This window comes from Corvus hawaiiensis, chromosome 3, assembly GCF_020740725.1.
Source record: "Corvus hawaiiensis isolate bCorHaw1 chromosome 3, bCorHaw1.pri.cur, whole genome shotgun sequence".
Lineage (NCBI taxonomy): Eukaryota > Metazoa > Chordata > Aves > Passeriformes > Corvidae > Corvus > Corvus hawaiiensis.
Window position 1 is genome coordinate 19,404,762 of NC_063215.1, and position 22,825 is coordinate 19,427,586.

Sequence of the window (22,825 nt, forward strand, 5' to 3'; positions counted from 1 at the left end):
CAGCCGGTTTATTGTAAAGGGCGTGGGTATTGGGGCACTGCTCAGAGCTGGTAGACTCAGCTCTGAGCAGGCCCAAGAGAGCAAGAGAGTGAACGGGTGAGAGAGAGAGAGAGAGAGAGAGAGTAGGAGCAAGAGTAGAAGTGGAAGAGAGGAATGAATAGAAGAGAGAATGAATAGAAGTGAGAATGAGAATGAGAATGAGAATGAGAATGTCTGAAGTCCTGGTTACAATACAATAAATCATCTTCTGCACTGAATATTCTAATTGTCACTAACCAATCTAATACAAGATACAAATCCTATAGCATTTACATACAGCCTATAAGAGTTCTTATATTACCATAGAGTGTTACATCTTAACTCCTAAAAACTACTCTTTGGACCCCTTCTGCTGAGCTAGTAGGGTCTGCTCTGACCCTTGGACCTGTTTGCAAGCAGAGGGTATTGTTCCATCAAGAGGGGATTACTTCAGTCGGCCATACCATTGTTTTCTAGTTGTTCAGTAACTAAGACCTGGTATTTCAGAAGTGGCTTTCATTTCGATGTTGCCTGTAGTTTTCATATTCCCAAAATCTTTTGTCAGGCAATCATATTTCCAAGGCTTTCCTGTTTCATCTTCCCCAACAAAACTACTTGCAAAGAGTAGTCAAAGGAGTCATAAACAATTTAAAAAAATTAACTTTCAAAATACATAAATTGTTGCTAAAAGGAGAGTATTTTCTCTCTATTAAGCCCCATCCTGTGTTCCAACAAATAGAGTGGATACTGCAAAAGATACCAATTCTCCCCAGCAAAGCAGCTGTGGAGGATGTGGAGGATGTAAAGCCTGCTAAAGCCATTCCCAGGCAGTCTGGTTGTACTGCTGATGGAATGAGCCGGGACCAAGGCATAAGTTGTTAAGGAGACATTTGCAGAGCTTGCAGAATGTGTTTGGTTGTTAGCAGGGGGCAGAAGGGCACAGCACTGATAGTGTTTGACATTTACTGGGAGACGGGAGGCAAAGCTGCTGAGGGCTGCAACAGAAGGCCCAAACGAGCCTTCGTTTCGAGTCACCGGAGTCACTGGTGGGAAGATATTTTTGTCATCTCGGCAGTATGTTAGCCCTCATCAAATTCTTTGCTGAAGAATTGGGAAACATATGCAACAAAATCATACCCATCATTTCCTGCAAGGAGCTTACTGTACACTTAACACACTGTCATTGGAGGAATACATTGTCATATATTACAGTGAATAAATACAATTTCTGGTCTTCATCTTGTTTTACTAAGATGTATTTTTGAGCAGTAAATATTTAACATTTGAGTGTTAAAATGCTAAATATGTGTTTATTTACAGAAAGATACCATTAATAAGTAAACCCAAATATCTGTTTGACCTCATATCTGTTCTTTGAGGGTGACTGAAATGGCAGCTTGTGAACAAGTAGACAGTATAGAGCAGCATATAGTAGTTTATACCTATAATAATTTGCAGATATGGATTTTTGGGGCTAAAGATATTTCCGTATTTTACATAGATCTTGATGGATCACTCCTCCACAAATTGTTTAACCTCTTTTTTCAACTAATTGGCTGTTAAGATACACTCATAACTTTCAGTGACAAGGAGTACTGCACAAACTACATGGTAGAAATTGCTCTGTTCTCTTTGAAGCCTGAAAGTGGTTAGCTTCACTTAGTGTCACCCATTTCTTCTATTGGAAGAGACAGTGAGTACTTGATCCCTCTCTATCATTCCAATGCCAGCCATTATTTTATGATTTTTCACCCTAAGTTTCTCCATTCCTTTCTTTTTAAGGTTGGAGTCTTCTCAGTGAACGGTTGGTATTCTTAATCTCTCATCATCTGGACTGTTGCTTCCCCACTCTGCTATGTTTTGAGGTGAGGGAATCGTAACTTTGCCCAGTATTTGTATGGACAGATCTGGTATGAGGGCTAACTGGGCATTTATAGGTCAGCATTAGGATGGTGTCTGTTTTTATTTTCTGTTACTTTCCTAATAATTCCTAACATGATATTTCCTCCTCTTAGAGTGTTGTTTTTTTGTGTTTTTTTTTTTTTTTATGGACCAATCAAGGGTAGCTTAAGATCCTGTCTGCAAGTAGTAATGATCACTTCTAGGCCTGCCATTTTATTTGTAAAGTTTGGTTTTCTACATATACATTATTTTGTATTAATACATGCATTAGGTCTGCATTTTAATTGACATTCATGGACTGTTGACAGATCTTTTTGTTGTTCTTCCTAGTCAGACTTTGTTAAAATAGATGAATATCATAAGCAAAACTTTGTTCATTCTGTGGTTCATCACTCTTCCATTTAGGAATAAACAGAACAATGCAGAACTCAGCACAGCTCTCTGTGAAACTCTACTGGTGACTTTTCCCAACTATGAAAATTCTCCATTTACTACAAATATATCTTCATATGCTCATCTGGACTGTGTGGAATATTTGCTTCACAGCTGTTTCAAAAGTTTCTCTTCCAATTCCCAAAGCTTTGGGAGTTTGGACTGTTGTCAGCACAAGTTTTTTGTTTGTTCTACTGAAATGTTTTAGAAAGCTATAAGGTTTATGCAGATCAGTGGATTGCTTGGTGGTGTTATCTACATCCCCAGTTCAAACTCTCAGTTTTAAACATTTTTCTGTCTCTCTGATTCTGTTTAACAGAGAGCTTCTGTGCCTCTGCTGTTACTCAGCTTTCCCAAACAACAACATAATTAAAAAATTATGAGTTAAATGAATTTTCAGCATTACTTTGGGGAATTTAGGGGCATGAGGGACACTGAATAAGAAATTTTTGTATAGCAGAGACAAACACAGGATTACTCATTGGAAAGAGTAGGAAATGATGCTTGGACATGAGTAAATATATTCTTTCTCGCCTAATTCCCAAAGGCAGCTGGTGGAAAAAGAATAGGGAGATGCCTATCCTTACATCATCGGGAGGGTCTGGATCTGAAACACAGGGAGAGGACTGTCTCACCTAAAACTGTGGTAAACATGTGCCTAAGAGAAAAATATGATTAATAAATATTCTAACCTCCTCTGTTTTCTGAATAGCCCCTACTTCTCTCCCAGGTGAGGACAGTGCTCATTAGGAGATGACATGGGGATGTCATTAGCCAGCAGAAAACTTTGTCATTTAGGTATTACGACAAATGTTCGGCTTGTCGCTTGTACTTATGGATTGCCTTGCAAGTAAGCTAAATTTAAATTAAAAGGTTGAAAGTCTAGCAGAAAAGAAAACTAGGAAATACAGCCAGTAAAGAACAGATCTTGGCATGAAGATAGAAGGAGATGGCAGAAAGAAACCAACATAATAGAAGAAATCGATATTACTACTATGACATGAAAAAATAGCAGACAGCTATTCAGGAAATAAGAAAAGAAGAAGAGAAATAGTGCATTATGTTTAAAATTGCATTTTTTTTTTTTTTTAATTATGAAATGGCCTTTACAGGAATATTTTACTGTGTGTAATGGGTAAAATGAAAATGCTAGATTAATGTTTTGAGACTCCAATTCTATTTTTAACATCTGAAAAGCAAACTAAATTTTCATCCATCTTGATTCATATTTTAGTATGGTATTTTTTCAATTATTTCTTTTTGGACTCAAGTTTCTGAGACTTTCAAATCTTACTGTAGTTTGTTTACAGTATTTTGTGTTCAAATATTTTGTACACTCTAGATCTCATCTTGCAGAACTTACTCATAGCTTTGTATACAAGAGTAATCCCCAGGCTTCTGATTTTTCCTGGACATGGACATTTGCTGAGTCTCTTTCCAGCAAGCCAAAGTGTTTACATCCTTATAGGATAAGACTTCACTTGCAAAAAAGATCCATTTATAAAGGTGATATTTAAAATCTGTATCACACAATCTAAACATTTATAGTTGCTTGTCTTTCTGGTGAAGTTTATGTATGAAAAGAAGTTAGTATTTTAAATACGTGTGTGTATGTGTGTGTCTGTGTATTTATATATACACATGCTGTACATAATCTGTGTGTGTATATATATACAGTAAAAGGGAAACAACTGAGCTAAGTTGTCTTTATCATTTGTTCCATTTGGATTTGATTAAAAAAACCCCAAACCAAAACAAAAATAACTTTAAATGCTTTCTTATTGCAAATGTGGGCAGGGTTTCAAGACAATCCATAGAGATGGTGCAATGAGAGCTGATGGAGCTGGAACGGAATGACTCAAATATTTCCTTTTCCTTCCTTTGCTTATCAGGCTGCCAAATTTGATTTCTTTTTGGTATGGCATTATTACTGCTGCTAATAAGAGTCAAGTGATTCTTTTAAACAGAAAATTGTATGTCTATTACAAATAACAAAGACTCTCAAAATTTTGAGAAAGATACATGAAGGAGAGATTAACATGGTCTCTCAGCTTCATGTCTTTTTGTTTAATCTGTATTTAAAAAGATAAGCAAAAACTAGGACATTAAAGAGTTTGTGCAGTGCCTGGCAGGGTTTCTTGAAACCATGTGAAAGTTTGTAGAATGGAAAGTGTGAAGTTTTGTGCAATGTATGTCCTCTCTTAGTTTTTTTTCTGAGTTGTTTTTAAGTTTTACTAAGCAAAGCAATGAGCAAATGTTTTTAACTCCAAATTAATTTTACTGCCTGTGACATTTCTCCCTTTTTGTTGTGATCTGTTGTTCTTACTTTCAGATTTTTTATTCTCTTTCCAATTGCCACTCCCTGTATCTTTCGGAAATATTTTCTTTCAGCATTCTTTCCCCTTAAATCACTTATTACAACAGACTGCTCATTGCCTGGCTGGTCTAAAAAAGGAAAAATATTACTTGGTACACAGCATTACCTTAACTAATGACTGGTTTTGGTAAGTAGGATGATGACTGCTAAGCGTCAAGTTCTTCGTGTTGTGTTAGCCAGACTAGATTTAATAGCATTTTATTAGCCATATTGCTGATGGTTTCCTTTGTTGGAGAAAAAATACAGCATAAATAAGTCCTTTTGTGCTTGACTTATCTCTAGGCAGTGTGAGCATCGTGACTGGGGCAGCATGAAATTCAGTGCAGACTTCTCAAAACAGTTAAATTCAGAGGCTTATAGCCTCTGTCCAAGGTCCACCAAGCAAATACTTCACTTTTCCAGGATTTTGGTTGTCTACTTTGATATAGAATTTCATTATTTAGTGTCTTGTGGTGGCTTCTAGTTAATGGAAAATTATCATGATAATCAGATTAAATCAGTCACCAATACTCAAATCTTTGAAGTGTGTCTAAATTAATGCCTTGCAATGTTTTAAGGATGAGAAGCAAGAGCTTTTTTTCCCAGATTTTCCAAAATATTTTGAAAAATATGTGGGGCAAAGTGTGTTCTGGTGCACAGATAACTCTAGTGGGCTATTCAAAACTCAAATACAAATAAATGCCACATTACATTGTCTGCTAAGATAAAGTAAAAAGCTAGAGCAGCAGTCTGATGGTGTTACATATGTATATAAAAGTACATGGCCTATCAAAGCAGGATGCCTTTTAAGGGATATTTTGTCAATCTTTGGGGTAATAGCTAATTTGGGTTCAAGAAAAGAGTTTTGGTTTGGTGGCGTTTTGATAAACTCTCCAAGAAATTTTTACAGACATAAACTGAATGAGAAAATTCAGATCTTTGACTTTGGTAAGGATCTAAGTCTCCAGTAAAAAGGGCCTAGGCATTTGATTTAAAGTGCCAGTAAAAGGAGATACTTATATCAGGCAAAGAGAACTGCAGAGCTGCAACAGGGCTGTAAGAGCAGTGAGAGCAATTTGATTTTGTGAGTTGGTGGGTTGCTCTGGCCAGATTCAAGGCATTAACTTCCTGATTTAGTTTTATTGCTCTGGGAAATGCTTAAGTAAATGCAATAGCACCTATGTAGGGGGTAAAATCAATTAAAAAATTTGCTAGTTAGACTTTTATGTATAGCTAAAGCATATTAATTTGTAGATTGAAGACTTAATTGTCAAGTGTGTAAATAATGGCTACCAGACATTTATTAAAGGTCTGTAAATACCTTTCTTAGTATGGTAAAATCTATACTTTATTGAAACCAATTTTTAAAACTGAAGATACTATTTTTTTTCTGACTTTTCTATCAATAATCTAAATCACTTGAAATTTCTAAAATGCTGATACATGTTGAAACATTTTTCTTGAGTCAGTAAACCACAGTTTTGAAAACTTAGCCAGAAAATCCTCTTATCCTCCATTGTGATATGAGTATTTTCTTAGATGTTTTATACAATGTCAACTTCGTGTACTTTCTGGAGTAGATGTTTTCTTTTTGATATCCTCTATTTTACTTCAACAGTTTGGATACATCTTGCATGGGAATAATTGAATATAAGATTTGGAAAGAAAAGAAATATGTAAAAAGAGTCTGGAATCCAGTATTCATTAGAGATTTCCAACTGAACAGTAATTAATTGGCTGAAAGCAACGTTTATTAAAAAAAAAATAGCAACAAAACAAACCAGCATTCAGTGTCAATCTTTATACTGGTTATATCTGTATAAAAGATATATATCCATCAATAGGTATAAGATAGAATTGTGTTTTGAAGAAATTTCTAGGATTGCCAAACACCTCAGATAGTACAGGGGAAATTTTCTGGTTTTGATGAAGTTGCAATGCAAGCAACAATTAAAACAGTTATAAGAGGTAGGCAAGTAATTTGTGTACAGCCACCACACTCAGGTCTATTATGTAGGCCAGTTTTATAACTCCATGGCACGTGTTTATAATCCCTTATTCATCAGAGAAAGAAGTAAGAACAAGCTGGTTTAGCACTCACCATTTAACAATATCAAGTTGAATTCAAACTAGTTTTGTCCTTTCAATATTGGTAAAATTTTGAATTCCCACTGTACATAGAACACAGATTCCTTGTATGAGAGTTTTTCATTATCTTTCATTTACTTTTTTTTCCCTCCAAATATCCACAAGGATTGCTTTGTAGTAGTGCTAGAATAGAGCAACTACCTGTCTCACATGTCAGACATTGTGACAGAATTTGTATCCTGTTTGGTTGGTTGGTTCTTTAAATAACTTTTATATACTTACTGGCTTTTGCAGGCTGACCTCACTTTAAAAATATCCGTATTTCTCTGAAAGAATATTTCATTTTTCAATCTTCTGGACAGTGTAAACAAAAAATTGCTTCTAAAAGAAGCTTGTGATTAGAGTGGAATTAATTTATTTAGTTTTTTTAACTTTGAAATTTGGAGATAGTTGGACATGGTGGTAGACCCATAAAATAAATTGGTTTTGCCATCTGTACCCACATGTAAGAAATTTCTGATAGCATCAGGATTTGTAAATCTTGTTGAATGCCTTTGCAGATTTAAAATTTGGCGTGTGTTTTGTTGTGTTTTTTTCTTGATTGGTGTCTCTTTCATTATGTAAATCTGTTGGTTTTAACTGCATAGTGACAAAGCTTCGGTGTGTGGGAAATAAAATGTTCATTCAGCTCAGGCTTATCTTTAGCTGTATGGTTTGGACATGGGAAGGACTTGTCCCTCCAGAGACACGAGCAAGTGTACAATCTCTCAGGAGAGATTTCGGCCACAGGACTACTGTAGTAGCACAACATCTGACGCCTGAGGAAATTTTACCAGTAGAAAGTTTTGCACTTAAGTGCTAAGTGCTGGGTTTGTGGCTCGAAGTCTTCAGCCTCTTCAGTTCTTGAAGTGTCTTAAGTATTTGTGGAAATCCCAGCCATGAATTGGCGTTTGTATGCCTTTGGCTCAGAAGGGTATATTTGTACTTCTGACCACTCTTACAGCAATGATAGTTTAGCTGTGGGTCCAGAGGATTCCTTTTCAGTTGAACTTAAAATTTGGTGATTAATATTTCTGGGAAATAATTTTTTCACTGTCTTTTAAGCCAAATATATGACATATATGGCAGTGGTCTTAGTCAAGTGGAATTATACTAATTTATACATTTTCAAGACATGCAGATATGTGGTTTTGAGTAGTAGAAACAGTCTAAAAATCTTTTATTCAAAGCTGAAAATTAATTGATAGATATATCTGCTTATTGAAACTTAAGATTTTAAAAAAAATTTTGGCTGAAAATACTAGTCAATATTTTTTATCTATTGAGATTGCATATTAAATGAAAATAGTAATGTATTTAAGTAGCTGGTCTATTTAGTATATTAATGCTAGTATATACCTACTTGTTTTGTTCCAATTTTCTTTTTTAGTTTACAAAACAGAGATACCCCTTTGCAACTAAAAAAAAACCCAACTCAGAAACACCCTGTGAGTGGTACTTGGCTTTCTTTTGGCTGCTGGGTGCTAGCAGTAGTTGCTCATTCCTGCCCGTGGTCTTCATCATTTCTCAAAGTTAGCCGAAAAATAGGCAAGGGAAGAACATTTGGTTTCACTCGGAATAATTTCCCTGGTTTGGTGGCCTGTGATATCTGAGAGAAGGTGGCCTGGGCGGATGGTAGGAGGAGGAGCTGGCTCCTGAGGAAACCTGCTAACCTGCCCCTGGGACCTCACCAAACAGGACCTGCCCTCAGAGAAAACCATAAAAATAAGCTGAATCTGTGATACAGCTTGAAGGGGCAGGTTTGGACACACAGAGAACTCTAAGTGCCCCTTCTTGAGAAAAAGCCCCCTTCCACTTTCCTTCCTTTCCAGGGATGCGAGTGCCACCAGCCCCTGCTCTGTGCTTCTGTGGGCTACTCTACCCACCTGCCAGAGCAAATGTCCTACCTCAGAAATGTCTGCAATTTGAACTTACACAAATTAATTTTTAATTAATGTCCCCTCTGTTGAGTCGTGATGCTAGGTATTTATTATGTGGATACTTTAAACCATCTGATATTCCTTAAAGGCAGGTGTGTACTTAATTTAATATTTTAGAGATAATTCTGGTATTTTCATTCTACTTTGGCAAGAGTAATCAAATGTTTGAACTTTTTTTTACATACACACAAGTATGAAAGCGTTGTTCTTTATGTTTGAACTGAGGAAAGACTTCTTGAGAATCCACGTTTGCTATTACATGTTACTGGGGCAGTAAGGCTGCTCTCCATGTGGCCCAAATAGAATTTATAGCTAGTTTGTATGGGGTAATAAAAGCAAGAATGTAAGTTGAAAAGTGTTCAAAATAGAAAAATCAGATTGAATTATAACTTTTAAAATGGCATTGCACTGACTGTGAAGACTGAATAAGGGTAGAATTATCTTTGATTTTTTTAGAAATGACCTTTTTTCCATTATGAACAACATGGAAGTGTGTAAAAACATTTTTCTGTCTACAGATGTTTCATACTTTTTTCTGGTATCTTCAGTATTGTGTCAATAGGACGGAATAATTACAGAGAGATTTAAAAGAGTGCTTTCTAATAGATTGTTGGCTTAATGCTGCCAGTATTAGAACTGCTAGGAAGAGGGTGCATGACAATGCAAAATAGATGTGATCTCCTGAGGCCACTGGAACTTAAAAATACTGACAAACACACAAGACTAGTAAGATTTACTTTGAAATTCAGATGCATCCATAATTTTCATCAATCCAGTTTTCCAAGCTGTTTTTTAAGATGGCCAATCAATTTAATTTAGGTAGAGAAAGAAGAGAAGAAATGTGCAGGGGAAGAAGTTGTAGGCTAGTATTACTTAGTTCAGTTGTACTTTTGCAATGTGAGGTAAGACATGATGGGTATTGATTGAGTCAAGTTATGGAATATAATAAAAATGTATAAAGCATTATGTTTATTATTAATCTTTTATTATTTTCTTGATGCATTCTGCAAGGTAACTTGTTCCCAAATGAGTAGTAGCTCCAAAACTGTGTTTTGTTTATAATTTTGATACTTGTGTGAGGATGGACATGACCTAAGAAGAAAAGGGAAGCAATAATCCGTTCCCAGACATTCCCTTCCCTGAATGTCATTCGGTTGGGTACTTTAAGGTTGAATGTCTTCTAGTAGCCACTTGCTTTGCTCTTCACAGGGAGAAAACAACCTCTCCCAAGAGACAGGAACGCCCAGTTGCCTGCCATGGGGCTGTCTGCGCTCATGAGGAGGGATAAATATCCGAGGAGTCCTAAGAGCCCTTGTTCCTCTGAGTTTGCTTTGCCAGGAGCAGGAGGAGCTGGAGGCAGAGTCGGAAAGTAGCTAACTTATCTGCTCTTGCAGCCTGTCATTAACCTCAGGAAGCAGAAAATTCCATTCCAAGAGCTGCAGCTTTTTCATTGAGGTGACATGGGACTTTCTGTGAAGTGGAAGGAAGAGCTGTTGCTTTGTCTGAAACCAGGAATCCAGCCTGCAGCCAAGTCATAGAGTACCTGAATTTTTGTTGTTACTCTTTGTGCAAGCCAATAGCATTTCCATTTTCATAGTAAAATGTCCTCAGCATTCTACAAGAACAACTATCTATATAAATTCTAACAACTCCTCTAAGTCTGTTGGAACTTATCTCTGTATTGGAAACAAGTGGGAAGTACAAAACAGTTGGAAATATATTCCAACAAAATCTCCCTTATGTAGGGGGAAGAGTGACGCATAGATTTACAATGAATAAAGGCTTTTGAGTCAAATTTAGATGTTATTTTTAGATGCAGTAATTCCTTCAATTTTTCCACATCCTTTGGCTTGATGTTGATCCTGTATTGTGGAACTTCTTTTTGAATTGAAGGAGACAAAATGAGCATTCTTTAGTAAGGTCACTGGCATTTTAGATGCTGCATGTTATTTATTGGCATAATAAATATAATACAAGCTCACATGCACTGCATCAAGGAGGCTGCTTGCCCCAAGGAAAGAAGTCCTTAAACTGCAGTGGTGGGGAAACCACACTTTTTAGTTTACCTGTCCAGTTTGTTCCTTCATTCACAGCCCTCACTCACCCCTGTTTTCAGCTCTAGGGTCTTTGTTGCAGAAAGTTCAACCCTGCACGGATCCTTGCCCAGCATAAGGGGTACCCAGCTGGGTGCTCCTGTGGGAGAGGTGCTGATGTGTCAGAGTTAGAAGGAAGCTTAAGGCACTCTGGTAAAACACACGTGATTATTTTGTGTTGGTTTTCAATTATGAATATACACACTATTTGCATTCATTTTCCTGACAGTAAAGAGAGAAACAACTAATCTGCTATAGAAAAAAATCAGACTAATAACAGAGTTGTAAGTATTTTTTCCTACCCACCCCTATTTGAAGTTTTATGATTGACTTATTTATTTTTAAATCTTTCAAGAACTGCTGCAAAAAAAAATTATGCATGAACTTCAGTGTTTGGACTATTTTAAGAAAAACGGTCAGTGTTATTCCTCACTTAAAGCTGTTTGTTTCTGCTGAGCAGAAACTGAAAAACATGCTCAAGCTGAAAGTTGGAAGCAGGATGAGACTATCCCATTTTCAACAGTGAATATAGTTAACTACCAGAATGACTAGGCAAGTAATTAGGTTTTGCTTGGTCTTGAATCACAGTTTCATATATTTCTCAAAGGCATGGCTCAGCTCTGACAGCAATAATTGCCTTAAGACAGGAATTTCTCTATTATTGTGTGACTTGTCTTGTGTGAGAGGTCAGGGATGATAATGTTTCTTTCTGGCTTTCAGTTCTTTCCTCTGAGAATATCGGTATTTCATGGATATAGAGTTTAGAATTAAGCATCCCTGTGAGACAGAGAAATGCAGAAACAGTATTTATTTTACAGAATGGTACATGGGAGGAACAAAAGACTAATTTATGACTGTAGCATAAAAGCAGAATTTCTGTGGGCTTTTCACAGTAGTAATTCACAGGACTGCTAACTTTAAAAGCAAACAAAACTAGTGCATTTGTTTCAGTGGTTCACACTAAGCCATAAACTAGTCAGCTTCCTATTTTGATGTCTTCTTTAGCCTACTATAGAAGAGAAACTTAATGTTTTTATTCCAAAGTCCAGTTGAAACTGGATATTCTTAAATATTAAAAAGGAAACCAAGAAACAGTTGCATCTCCAACTGTCACTAATCCTCTAAAATATTTCGGTGTATCATAGCTCTATACACAGACTGTGCCAAACATTAGCTTGATCCAAGACCTTTACTATCACGGATTTGTGTTAGGACAGCACTCAGACACAACTGTTGTGCTCTGTTTTATTGGGCACCCCAAGGTTATTTCTGCGAAAAATAATCAGTAATGAAACATGTGGCTGTGCTGTCAACAGCCTTTTCACTGTTTGGTTGTAGCAATAGATCCCCCTGAGAGGAATAAAGACAGATTTTGCCTTTTCTTGGTATTTCTCAGACTGCAGAAACAGCAATTGCATCTCTTTGAATTCTATTCATGCTGTTAAAAGGAGCAGGGTTTGGTTGTGTGGGTTTGGTTTTGTTTGGTGTTTTTTTTTTTTTTTTAAGATAGCATGGGAATTAGAAACCATTATAAAATAAAATTTCTAATTTCAAAATAATTTCTGTAGTGGATGGATTTTGGAAGACTCTGAAAGTGGATGAGACAAAGAGCCACAACCATGCCAGGATAAAATTTCCATGTATAATTTTTGACAATTAAGCCTACAGACTTAAAACTTTGGACCAGCAAATCCCACTTGAGTCCTTTCAATGGCACTTTTAATGGCTGGTTGGAAAAATTGGCAACAAGGGCAGCAAAGGGATCTAAAGACTTAGTAAGACAACACTGTATTGCATTTCACTGAGTTAACATTTAAATGTTTTCCTTTCAACTGTAATGGGAAAATTATTGTTAGTTAAAACAAATCCTTAGCTCTTGGAGAAGGATATATCATAAGCTCTCCATTCACCAAAGCTGTAGCTGATAAAATAGAGTTTTTAAGACATGCAAGCATAAAGTTCCTGTCAACAAATCTTACATATTTGTGCAAATCAAATATTATTTTAATTAGATAATTGATAGCTCATCTACACTTCATTTATACTTTCTGAAGCATGGTTATGATCAAGGTGAGTACTGCCAAATGTTCTGCATCCTGTTCTACAGATTTCAATATTTTTGTGGTCCTACCATTTACTTTTGTTACTGAATTTACAGTATACTAAGTATTATTGACTATGATACCCCCTCACCATGTAAGAATGTTTTAATTTCTCATCTCAAAATGCAGTGGCTTTTTTTATGTGCTGCATGCTAATGTGCAGATAATAAAAATATTGCAATACAAATCAGAGAAAACAACATATTATATGTAATAATAAAACTCGAGAAGAATTAATCCAGAAAATGAATTGCCAAGAAAAAGGAGAATTATATAATTTTGTTTGCAAAAGAAGCTCTAGGGCTAAATCTGAAAAGGAGGCAAAAAGAAAATAATCTTGGTTCCTCTGGTATTCTAGCAAATGTTACACTGCTAACAGAGAGGATTACTGTAAGTAGTGCTATAGCTGCAAGTAGGGTTTGGTTTTACTTTTTTTAAGTGGTGGCTGTGTCTTTGTTTGTTCAACAAAGTGACACATTTTTTTACAGGGCAGTAGTTAAAGCAGCATTAAAGTGCCATTGACATCATCCAGTTACTCCACTGACTTGATTATATAACCTCTTTTGTGCAATTTTCATGCTCTGCTCTGTTTGAATGTTTTTACTATGCTGATGGCTGTTTTTCATTTCCTGCTGGGATGACCTTGAATAAAAAAAGAATAAGAATAAAGTAGACATAAGCAATGTAGTCTTGCTGGCATTTGCAGATCTTTTGTTCTGTATTGAGAAACATAGCAGTTTGGTGTTCAAGGTATAGGTTATTTCTGCTGGGTAGTAATTAATCTGCAATGGTTAGAAAAAATTTTGTCTTATTTTGTTCTTTTGGATTTAGCAATGGTAAAGTTATCCAGTTATAACAATTCCTACCTTATGAACACATTGGAAAAGTGCTAAACCCGTGATGGTAATTCTCTAACTTAAATTATTGGTTTAACCTATTAAATCTAATAGATCTACAAATCTAGTATTTATCTATTAAATCACTCCTGTCTTTTTTTTTTTTTTAAAGAAAAATGAGATTAGCTAGTTTGCACCTTTTTTCCAGATTCAGTATATATCATACAGCTGAAGGAATTTATATTTTTCCATTTTGTCACTTCTTGTTGCCAATCAGCGTTTCATAACTAGCCTTGCAGATGAATGAGTGCACTGTGTTTCACATAAACATCTTTTCCAGACTGTTTATATCTCTTAATATCAGAAAGTTATGACAATGAGAAATCCATAATTTTAAAGTAGCTTGCTGTCCTGGGGTGACTTTATGATGTGTATCCCTTATCGCTGCTCTATGCCCAGAAATTATTTCTGCCACTGCCTCCTTTTACTTTGTCAGATTAAAGTAATGAATATCATATTACCATACACTTTACAATCACTTATAGAGGAAAAGGTTTAGCTTTAAATAGTTTTCACTGGACCTTTTAAAAGCATCTACCTTTGCAGCAGAGGTTGTACATTTGAGAACCTGTCCATTTAAAAAATACTTAAGACAGTATTGTTCTTTCAGATCTTTCCATTTTGCTGCTGTGGTGATTTTGCTTAGCTGAGGAAATATCTCTAAATTTTAAGTTCATTCATGTCCTAAATCAATGCTGAAGTACTGGTTAACCCTTGAAACAAGGTAATGAGATACTTACCTTCACTGCTAATAAAAATCAGGATTTGGTTTCATCGGTAAATGCTTTAGTATTTTGCTTTTAAATGAAGACTGATAATAAAAGTCATCAATGCCTCAACATGACATTTGAAACAGTATATTACACAACTAAGTTGATTTCATCCAAATTGCCTTTGTCTTGTCTAAAACTAACAGATACACAAATATTTTCAATTTAAAGTATGAAATTAGATGCTTTCAATATGACAGGCTAATAAAAATGCAGCTCTTCTAAACTTGAGTTTAAATACATTGTTCTAGTTTGCCAGTGGTAAATCTGATGTGTTTGCTTTATTCTGTATTGACAAATACTGGCTTTGGAGACACTCATAGGGTATGGGGGTTTTAAAAATTATTTTTGTTTCACTGACTCTCCTTTTCATGTAGTGTTTCTTAGCATGAATGTGTGAATGTGATTTTTAATCTATGATACCTGGGAGCAATATGCTGGTCAATATATTTGCCTAGAACAAATATAACAAGTGTAAGTGTAACTTGGTGTTTAGGTTGTTCTGTTTGCATCTAATGTTATTAAGCAAACTAAGAGGATATTTTCATTTTTGGACTAGAAAAACTTACATGCTGGAAGATTAACAAATTGTTAAAGGGATCTTCTAAAGTTGTGAAGTCCAGGTGATATGAAATAGTAGGTCTAACCAAAAAGTACTAAGTAAGACATAGTTTCATGTTGCAGAATTGGTTGGTGTTAGTACAACTAATGAATGCTTGGTTAGACCAGCTGTGTGTCCTCCTCAGCCTCAACAATGAAAATAATAACAAATTTATTTAATGTGAGAAGGAAATAGGATCAAAAGTCTATTTTTGCATTTATCTTTTTCAATATCAGGTGAGGTGCAAACAGAAGATGAAATTGCACATTATGCTTAAAATCTTTCTTTTGCCTTTAGAATTTTCCTGTCAAGCATTTTTTAATAATAGGGAAAAAAGTGTCCAAAGCAAACTAAGTCATCTCCCTTACTTTAGTCTAAGATTTTGGGGCTATGTTGGTGATTCAAGCAGATGAAGTTAGAAGCTCTTTCCTTATACTATATTTTGTAAATTTGATTGTTACACCCAAGCAAATGAGCCTTAAATAAAATGAGTTACATTTTGCTTTCATTTCTGTCCTGTAGCTAGGAAGATGGAAATGGATAACCAAGAATCCTTGCAGTTGTGGTACTAGCTTTTAAATCTCTTTAACTGCCTCATTTCTGTGACACGCAGAGAGTTTTTTTGTGAATACCCTGACGTTATGCTTTGCATACATACAATATCTCTCAAGATAAATGTTTTTAATTACATCATCACTTAATACAGTGTTTCTATATCCATGTTTCAATTGGCTAATTATATGTGTGTATATATATAGAGAAAGATGACTATGGAAGAAGCAGTAGCATAACATTTTAAATTTTGGTTTTAATTTCTTTATTAAAGATCTTAATATCGTGTCATGATGATTTTTTTTTCTGACACAGATTAAAATTGAAAAAATGAAAGCCATTTTTAATATACTCTCTCTAGCAATGGAGGGATCTCGGGGACATCCTCCAAGCCCTAATAAGTCACAGGGTGTGCAGTCCTCAGGCAGAGATGAGAAGTACATGGCTGGGGTGGAGTAAGCAGAGGACAAGCCCTGGTGTCTTCCCTGCTGCTACTCCAGTAGTTCTTTATAAGGAATTTTCACATTTGCCCTGCTTAGGATGACACCTTTTGTAGTAGCTGCTGACTAGTGAATGCTTATTACCCGAGATCAATAGGCTATCATAGGAGTGATGACTGGGGGTGACCAGTTTTGGTGTTGAGTATCCACAATCTGATCCAAAGGTGGCCGCCTTTTGAGGCGCGTGATTAGAGCACATGGTATGTTCTTCACAACCCTACTTTAAATCCATTTGATTTAGAACAGTTAATGATTTTTCTGAATTTGATGAAGCAATAGAATCTTTAGAAGTCAAGCATATACAAAAAGGGATCTGAAATAATGTTATTAAAATACATGAATTCTAACCTTTTATGAAAGTAACTGAAATTAAAATTCTTACCTTTCACCTTGTATGCTGCTTTGCAATAATTAGAAAAAAAAAAAAAATAAAGGAAAACTGCACTTCAGGCATTTGATATAAAAAGTTAGAGTTACGTTCGTGCGTGGTTTGATCTAAGTAAAAACAATCCCTTCTCTCAAAGAGATTCCTGTATTTCAAACAGAGGCGTGTGAAACTTCTTGAATGTATTTTTCTTGTAAATTGCTTGATGTTTAAGGTCAATGTTGTACTGTTTGCTGTGTACTGTGTGTGACTGTCATGTTATAAATATTTATTAAGGTCTTTAGTTATTCTAAAGTGTTATTTTGTGAACTAGAAATGAATTCATATGTCCTAATATTGCCATACCCCATCAGGATTTGTTAACAGAGAAACCCTATATTTCATTACTCCACACTGTCACTGCAAGCTTTAAAGAGGGTGTCTTGCTGTGCCAGGAGGTACCAAAGGAACATTGGATCTTATGGGACAGTAATGTTTTTTAATATTTATATATTTTAAAATTTTCACTGTGTTTAATTAGATAAAAATATTGTTACAAGTTAATTTTCAATACTGAATTGGAAATAGTTAAGAATGTGCAGTCTAAGGAGGGGAGACAAATGGATGCAGTTAGTTCCAATAAAGAATTTATTAAGAACAGGATTCATTTTCATCCAGACAAAAAGTATCTGCAGCACATTTCTCATTTGCTTTGTGACAGAAAAGAAAACATATACAAATGCTGTATTTACTTATCTGCCATACATCTGGGTCTTACAGATCTTCATACAACCCTCTTCAGGCTCCTATGTGCTCTTCAGGCACATAGGAAGCCTGCAAAGCATGTGTGTGCACACCCTGCTTGGCACATGTCCTGACCCATGGCTGTTTGTAGGGCTGTGGGACCACGGCCATTCCAAGGCACTGGAATGTGAATCTCAAGGGCATCCAATTGCTAAATTGACCGCCTGCTCGCTGGCACGTTCTTGGCCCACGCAGCCTCGAGCTCTGCCGAACATTTCCTGGTCATGCTCCATGGATTAGCACAGAGCAGAGCTCCTGAGTGGAGCCAGGAAAATAACCCTGAGAGTATTCAGGTTACTGACTATCATGGGCACGTTTTGTTTGTGTTATTCAGGCAAGATATAATGCTTCAAAGTGATGGGCTTAGCTTCTGTGGAAGCCTGTGTGGCTGAAGTGGATTTTTCAACTTGAATTATGTTGTCTAGCTGCAATTTTAAGAAATAAATATTTTCAGTTTGAAACACATAATAAAAGAGACAATCTGACATAGGAGTTAAATGTATTAGATCTTTATTTTTAAAACCAAATGCATGACATTTAGCTTTGGATTGTTATGCAAAAGTTGTTATATACCCTAAAATCCAATGCCATCATCACAGGTGTTTGCATTTCTTTAATTGGTTCTTTTAATGCCTGAGGTGGCCGCCTAAAAACAGAGGCTAGACAAGAATAAGGGAATAAAGGTAGGTATTTATTTGAAGGGCCTTCAAGGTACGCCCTGGGGAGTTAAAAGGCTACACTCAAGATGGACCCTGGGTCACAAGTTCTTCACACTTTTATGAGTTTGGTCTATTTGCGTATCAGGATTAATTCTCCAATTACAACCCCAGTTAATGATGTAACTATCCTAAGTTTGCCCTCCTCTTCAGAGGCCTTAGTTTATGTATTTTGGGGCCTGGGACAATCTAGGTGTCCTTGGAGAGCAAACCTATAGTGGCTTGTTATGTCTAACTAGCATAAGAGGACAGTAGCTAACAGGCAACAAGAAACTTCAGAGCTACACACTAGGCAGTACAGGATTTGAAAAATATAAAAGTTAAAACCTAAGGCATCAGTTTCATTTACTGTTTAGAGGTTAGGAGGGGGGAAAAATGACAGTCAACAACTGGGTGGCCTCCCTCATTCTGCTGTTTTAACCTCCTGGGGCACTCTGGCTGGTCAGTGGGAGTCAGGCTCGCTGAACCCCAAAGCACAGCATCCAGCCAGGATATGTCAGTTTGCAAGAGCAAAATGGGGAGCAATGAAAAAGGTGAAAGAGAAATGAATGGGCAGGAAACAGGCTTTTGTGAATGAAAATCATGTGGCATGGTTGGGCCGGAACTAGTGAGAAAAAAAGGGTCAAGAAACCTCATCATGCTGATTGATCGCACATTATTTTAGTAACACCAAATGCCTTTGAAGATCTGCTCCATACTGGGCTGCTTGTGCTACCCATACTCATTTTTCATTCTTAACACAGTCCTCATTCCTGCTCTCCAAGGGGATGTTTCTGGTTGCTGTTGGGCTTTTCCTCTGAGCTCTTCTGTTCCCTGAAATCATTCAGTTATCATTAGCTGGATATAGTGTCTGTATGCTACGGGGCATGACATTTCAAGCCTGAGAAATGGTGCTTCTGATTAGTGTGGAATGTTTTGGGTTTTTTTTTCTATGACGGTATGACAATGGTGACTGAGGTTTTTTTTCTTTTTTTTCTTCTTGTACTGAGTCTGATTTCTGCCAATTCTGTTTGATGCAATCTTTCACTTCAATAACCAGTCTTGCGTATCTTTTCCCCTAGCAGTTGAACACGTGGTTTACAGAGATTTCCTCTATTGTTTATATGAATGGCCAATACCACACCCCTTAAACTAATGTATGCAATGTAAATTCTATTTCCTTTATCCACTTGTGTATTATCTTGTTGTATAGGGAGATTATGACAGGTTGACAGAGTTTCTTCTTTAGAAATCTACTGTAGTTATGATTTAACTTTTATCTTCTTTATTTGTGAGCCACTTGACTCTTAATTTTGGGGGATTTTGTGCTGAAAATTAATGAAAATACTTTGAATGAACACTGAGAAATGCTACTTCCTTTGAAGAAGAAAATCCTCTGAAAGAATGGACCAAAATCATAATATTGCACTTAAGTACGATTAACATTGGTTTTTTTTCCTCAAATTTTAATGAAATTGTAGTAGTAACTTTAAACAAAACATATATATTCTTTATAATTTTACTTACAGATACCAAGTGTACTGTGCTCTAGAGAAAACTTGTGTGCTGTGTTTTATTGCAGCTCCTTTTTCACATACCTTTATGTAGAATGAAAATGAATGGGTAGAATTTCAAACTTGATATATTCTTTAGGTTTAACAGCTTCAGATGAGAAGGGCAATAGTGTTAGGAGTTGAAATAAATGCCACTATATATGGCATTATATGTGGCAATAGTAAAATAATATAAATTACTTTGTTTGGTGTTCCTAATCCCCAGTTATCCTCATGAGTTACTGCAGAGTAGATTGGACACATCAAAAGGGGGTTCGTTTTGTTGCTGACCCATCAGGCTGGCTCCTTCCTTGCGTTCATGAAAGTTAAATTTTTATTTATTGTTTTTGTGTCACTGTAGGGAATAGGCTTGCTTTTCATATGGATGAATGCATATTACTTTATATCTAGAAAAGATTTTTTTAGGAGCTTGATATTGCTACTTGTAATGGTAGTTTGAGGCTTTTGAAAAATACTCAGTTTCCAATATTCCATTCATGAATATTGAATTTTTTGCACTTTTGACTATTTTTAGCAAAACTAAAATGCTGTTTTGGAACACAATAAACTTTCAGGTAATCTAGAAAAAGCTAGAAAAGTAAAGTGGTATGTCATGTCCAAGGATTCTTACAGAGGGATCTGCTGTATCTTCTTTCAGTGCAGGATATGACATTCCATGGTTGTTTAGAATATCTTGGGACCTGAGGTTCAGTGACTCAGAGCCAGCATCTCTTTCTCATCAGGGACATACATATATGTATGACACATGAAACATGTGAGTGATGAGCAAAACATAATGCTGTTAAGGTAGAACTAAAGAAGGTGCTTTCGTGAAGAACAAGTTAGTGCTCTGAAAATTTGTGCTTCTAAATCTGGAAATCTTCAATTTGCTGAGTGTTGAGTAAGGGGTCTGTCCAGCATGTCTACAGTCAGTTTAACTAATAATATAATCTAAATATAATTAGTTTAACTAATTAATAATCTAAATAAGAGATAGCAGTTTGCATCGCTCATTTATTCCAGTCACTGATCAAGTATTTCAGTGGAGTGTAATGCAAACAGAACCACATGTCTAATCCTTTCCTTGCAATGAGCAATAGGCAACATCCTAAACCACTTATGTAGAAAAAGTCCTTCTGAGGCCATTATTCCAGAGCTGAATAAGCCCTGATGGGTGGATTCATGAGGAATGATGTTTAAGTATGCTCTTTATAAAAAGACTTCAGACAACTATACCTCTCATTAATACAGCCTCAGCCAGTTGGGTTGTATGGCATTAGGATGCAGCTGATGTTTTGTCTGCTTTTCTGTGTTTCCTTTGACCAAATACCAAATAGCAGAGGGACTTTTGTTAGCATATTACTTATTAAAATGCAGAGCATATTTATGTTTTGATTGAGACCAGGTTTGGTTCAAAGATTGCAGTTGTGACATGTTGATATCCTACTTTTTGAAAGCAATTGGTAAGTGTGTGTTCTAAGACATGTCATCACAGTCTTTCAGATTTTACTTACTTTCCATTTGCTTCCCTTCTTTTTGCTTACCAGACACTATAATGCCCCAGTGTCCTTGGTCTGTTGCTAGAGAAGAGGACATACCTGTCCTCTATTGCCTTGCATCTTTTCCCCTGGTGCTGTAGTCCCCATCTCACCTGGGTGCTCTCCCAGGAAACCTGTCCATTTTGATTATCAGGCAGAAAATTATTTCCTGTTTTTTTGGGATTCTTTTGCATGGGTTTATTGCTGGTTCTGACCAGTTGGTTAAACCAATTTTGAGCTGCTGTAATACAATAGCCAGACATGGAGCCAGGGGAGAACAGGAGGTGGTAGAGGTGAGACTGGCACAGCCATGGTGTTTCTCCACATCCCTGCTCCATTTTCCACCTTGCTCCCTGTCCCTGCTCTCGCTGTAACACTTAGCTTGAGAAAGTTTCCTTCCTCTTGGAGAAGTTCTCATTTAGCTATAAAGCTAATGGGAAACTGAAGATGGTAGAAACATAGAAAAACTAAGAGACAGTAAAATTAAATAAGGAAATGTCTAGCTTCAGGCAGCTGGGTTTACATGTTTTAAGAGCAAGATAACATAGGGCACTTAAGCCTCCTTACTCAGAACTAAAGAATTGAGTAGCTTAAAAGTCTTGAAACCTGTCTCTTCTTTTTCCTGAGTTTTTTCTGATCCAAATGTTTCTGTATCTGTTTATTTATAATAAGCATTTTTTTCTATGATATTCTTTACAAACAGCTTTTAAAATACAGAGACAATTCAATTTAGTCAAATACTCAACAACCCATTACAAGTTGCTTCACTGTGGAAGAGAATATACTTCATGACCACAGGTTTAACTTAGATACAGCCTTCTGCTGACCACTGAGGCTGGATTTGGTGAATCCTCTTCTTAAACTTGTCAAACTGTTTGGATTTGTCTTGCTTTGGTCAAAAGCTGTGATTTATGGACAGAGGCTGGTCAGTCATCACAAAAGACTTGTGCTTAGTTCAGTTTTTCATATGAAAAAATACAGCTTTTTAAATAACATGATTCTTGTTCTTTTTTTTTTTTTTTTTTATTCCACAGAGACCTAAGATTTAATAGGATTAAAGAAATCCAGCCTGGAGAGTTTAGACGGCTTAAAAACCTGAACACACTGTAAGTTCTTTTCAACCTTGAGACCCTTTCCCTTTTGACTTAATATGATTAATTTGATAATGTGTCATATTTGCTCACTTTCCACAGGTAAGTAGTTTGAGCTCTAACATTTACACAGGTGAGAGAAGTGGGAGTGAGGACCAAAATATTTGAAGGCAAACCAGGTGTATGTCTATCAAAATAAGAAAGAAAATTATTTTCATACTAGTATTGTGTTACTATACTTTAATTGAATTTAGTGAAAAATGCAGACCATTACTGTATAATTTTTTTTTGACATCATACTATATTGCTTTGGTGGAATATCACACAATAAACCACGGAGTTACAAAAAAGCTGTTCAAGAGCTCAGATGTGCAAATGTGTTACAGTTATAAAATATTTGACAAACTCTAATGTTTTGAACCTTCCTATTCTAATGTGCTTACCAGGACTGGCAGGAATCAGAAGGTTTTGTTCCTACTGAGCTGCTTTTC

The 22,825-nt window shown here is 36.0% G+C and overlaps 1 protein-coding gene across 3 annotated transcripts in view; it reads left to right on the forward strand.

Annotated features, from left to right (window-relative positions):
* The window catches only part of PXDN (peroxidasin), an 88,405-nt gene that overhangs the window by 8,049 nt on the left and 57,531 nt on the right, over window positions 1–22,825 (forward strand). For all 3 annotated transcript variants that reach the window (XM_048297626.1, XM_048297627.1, XM_048297628.1), the window contains exon 2: window positions 22,278–22,349. In XM_048297626.1, coding sequence (XP_048153583.1) covers window positions 22,278–22,349 — 72 coding nt within the window. The remainder of the gene's footprint in view (window positions 1–22,277; window positions 22,350–22,825) is intronic.